The sequence below is a fragment of the Labeo rohita genome, chromosome 5 (genome assembly GCF_022985175.1).
Source record: "Labeo rohita strain BAU-BD-2019 chromosome 5, IGBB_LRoh.1.0, whole genome shotgun sequence".
In the NCBI taxonomy this organism is placed as follows: Eukaryota; Metazoa; Chordata; class Actinopteri; order Cypriniformes; family Cyprinidae; genus Labeo; species Labeo rohita.
The window spans coordinates 24,691,796-24,695,516 of NC_066873.1; the positions used below are offsets into that span (position 1 = coordinate 24,691,796).

At 35.6% G+C, this 3,721-nt stretch overlaps 1 protein-coding gene across 1 annotated transcript; it reads right to left on the reverse strand.

The window, feature by feature from the left end:
- Positions 1-93: 93 nt before the first annotated feature.
- Positions 94-3,244, reverse strand: fbp1b (fructose-1,6-bisphosphatase 1b). The gene is made up of 7 exons (XM_051109515.1): positions 3,007-3,244; positions 2,298-2,460; positions 1,939-2,031; positions 1,697-1,837; positions 1,464-1,601; positions 701-820; positions 94-560 (listed from the first exon to the last, which is right to left on the reverse strand). Exons 1-7 carry the CDS (start codon positions 3,174-3,176, stop codon positions 372-374), a joined length of 1,014 nt encoding a protein of 337 aa, XP_050965472.1. The 5' UTR covers positions 3,177-3,244; the 3' UTR covers positions 94-371.
- Positions 3,245-3,721: the final 477 nt, after the last annotated feature.

Genomic DNA, 3,721 nt, shown 5'->3' on the forward strand with positions numbered 1-3,721 from the left:
CTTACAGACATGTTTGTACACAGCAGATGCTTTCCAGATCAAGTGATCTTTAACAGACATCTTGCAGACGTACATGTCTAAATATGGACACAGTCAAACAATACTGATTTTATTTTTAGTGTGAACAGCGAAACAGTTTTTATTAATGGGGCTTAATATTAGACACTGTAAAATGTATAACGTTGGATTATGTATTTATAATCTCAGTACAAAAATTTACACAGAACAAACATTTGTGAAAATAAAAACTTCTTGTATCCTATACAGATGATTGATGCTACTTGTCTTGTCCTTAAGTTACATATTAGTTTTTGAAGTTCAGTGGGATGGTGGTGGTTGCAGTAGACGGCAAAATATGCTCATTTGGTTGCTTATTTGGCGTGTTTCTTGAAGATAGAGATATACTCCTGTACATCATCAGGGGAGCCCAGCACTACAGGAACCCTCTGGTGGATTGAGTCAGGTTTGATGTCTAGAACATTAATGGCTCCTGTTGTTGCCATACCCCCAGCCTGCTCCATGATGAAGGCCATTGGGTTGCACTCATACAACAGCCTCAGCTGGAGTCCAGAAATAAACATAAAACCAGTTAGATTACTGTCTTAAATACATTTAAAAATTCACCTTTTGGAAAGCTCAAACAGCGCATGATGTTGTTAGCATTGCAATGCATTCACTTTTCAACACTGTTTATCCTCACCTTGCCCTTTGGGCTCTTTATATTAGCAGGATACAGGAAAATTCCACCATAGACCAGAGTCCTGTGCACATCAGCTACCATGGAGCCCACATAGCGCCCTCCATAGGGAGAACTGCCATCCTGCAGGGTCACAGTGAGAATGTTATCTTTACTGTCAGCGTACTTTTCAAGTATTACAAAAACTTACTACACTACACTTTTTTAAAACAAATTAATATTTTTAAAATGATTAAAAGTGGCAATAAAGACATTTATGATGTTAAAGAGAATTTCTATTTCAAACAAAGGCTGTTCTTTTGAAGTTTTTATTCATCAGAGAATCCTGGGTAAAGAATGTATCACAGACTACACAGAAATATTAGGCAGCACAACTGTTTTCAAAATTTGATAATAATTAATGTTTATTGAGCAGCAAATTGGCATATCAGAATGATTTCTGAAGGATCATGTGACAATAAAGACTGAAGTAATGGCTGCTGAAAATTCAGCTTTTCTATCACAGGAATAATTTACATTTTAAAACATGTTAAAATAGAAACATTTATTTTTACGTTGTAATATATTTTTAAACTATAATAATATTTCACAGTGATGTGTTTGTTTGTTTTTTAAAAGTTTTTAAAAAATTACCTTCAAAGTCTTAAGTTAAGATCTGACTCTACAATGATAGTAATCGTAATTGTTATTAAACAGAAACAATAGTTGACTATTTCTCTAGCTTGAACCTTTCAGTGAAATATGCTCAGAATCTAAAGGCTTTTACCTCTGGGAATTTCTTCTTTTGTAGATATTCTGTGACATCGGGGTAAAAATGTGCTGCATAGCCTTCGTTCAGGCTGTAGATCTTTCCCTTCTTCTTAATCCTTACATTTCGGTCTACGAGTATAAACTCACCAATAGCCTAATGATGGAGGAAAGGATGCAGAAAGATAAAGAGGTAATGTGACAATTTAAAGTTCAAAAGGATATTAAGTATGTAACATAATTCTGACTTACAGGATCGAGCATGAAGCAGTTGACACCCTGGCCTGTGGAGAGAACCAGCATCGTAGCACTGCCATAAAGAGCATACCCGGCTGCCACAATGTCTCTGCCACTCCGCAAGGCATCCTTCTCTGAGGGTTCGTCATCAGTTTCCTAAAGATCATGTGCAAACAAACAAACAAAGTGTTTCATTAGTCTTTAGATAAATGAGAGATATGTTTGTACTGCAGTGGAACTGAAAGCCTGTACTGTACCTTTCTGTAGATTGCAAAAATGGTTCCAATAGAAGCTAAGCAGTCAATGTTTGAAGAGCCATCCAGAGGGTCAAAGCAAACCACGTATTTGCCCTTGGCAAAAAAAAAAAAAAAAAAGTTTATTACATACAAATGCATCAGAGTTGTTAGATACTACGTGCAGATTTATTAAAGCAACAAAAGAAAATTATTTTACAGACCAAAACAAACAAGTAGGATAATTTGCATTTATTATAGCCAAACATATAGTCTAAAAATTATATTAACACAAAATTGCCATATGTAAATCAATTTTAAAAACTGACATTTTACTTTTACTTTAATTAATCAATGGTTAATTAACTGATGCACACACTTACCCTTTTCTCTGGTTCTACAATGATGGCTTGTTCGTTTTCTTCAGACACCAAAACACAGGATGTGAAGGAGGATTTAATCATGTTTATAACAAGATCATTGGACAGGACATCCAACTTCTTCACCTGGTCACCTGTAACATTTGTGCTCCCTGCAATTCCATAGCTGTGAAAAAGAAATATATATATATATATATATATATATTTATTTATTTTTTTAACAGAGATTAATTCATGGAGAATAATGTAGTCTAAAAGCTTTTCTTCTAACAGTGCTGATAACTTAGGAAAGAGTCGACCTTTGCCCTCTATTTCAACAAGAGACAAGGTCTAACATTGCCTCAATCTGCAGTGTTTGTTTGCAAAGTAGTTGAAATGATCAGCCACTACAACAGTGCCCTAACATATAGTAAATATACTGTATATACATATATACAGTGCATCAAAAAAAGCTTTTGTACAGATGGAAATTAAAGTTTAAACTAAGGCTCTTATCAACAGGACACTAAAGCACATTGGGAAGTCAAAAAATAAAAAAAAGTTCACTTTTTTGTGCTATAGAAAGCAAAAATGACAGAAACAGTGTGAAAACTGCAATTTTTAAAATGAAAAGTACTGTATATAGTCCATATCTTCTTGTTTAAAATTGCCACAATTTCTTTGAAAGTCTGAATCTTTGTCTGGTGGTAAAGATACATTGGTAGATACTCACAGATTGGCAATGCCGGCTTTTCTGACAGCAGTGGAAATGGCTTTGATGGCTGTGCACATGGAGTTAAGAAGGGTTGTAAGCTCGCCCGTTCCTTTGGCTTTTCTGCCCTCTTCCAAGACAAACCTGGTGAGGGTCACCACATTGGTATCAAAAGCACCTCTGTCTGACATGCTGACTGACTGCTAAAGAGCTAAAACCTCCTTTGACTTTCTGCTGATTACTGTCAGAAATTATGTGAATTAGAACTAAGTGTAGATATATGACTTGGTTTAAAGGGGGAGTGATGTTTTTTTAGCCAATTGCAGATAGTGTTAGAAGGGAGGAGTGGTTTTTGCCCATGCAGGTGAGGGGTGGCCGAAGTCCATAGAGTTTATCACACATTTCACCCTGAGTGAAAGGGGACGGTCGCTTCAAAACAATGGAGCTAATTGTATCAGTCTTGCTTATTTGATTTGTGATTGATTGATTGATTAAATTTTGCAGTGTAAATCCTCTTTATGCAACAAGGTCTCAGTTTCTGTGCTTACAAAAAAGTAATAACATTAATGGTTGATAAAATCACTTACTATAGCAATTCTATTCTACAGGGATTGTTTTGCAACATTCATTCATCTGTTTACCTAAAGATCCACGTATGACATAGTTGTAGTGACTAATGATTGATAAGCAGTGCAGGACTGTCAGCAGAAACAGTTCATGCGCACAGGGTGTCCGT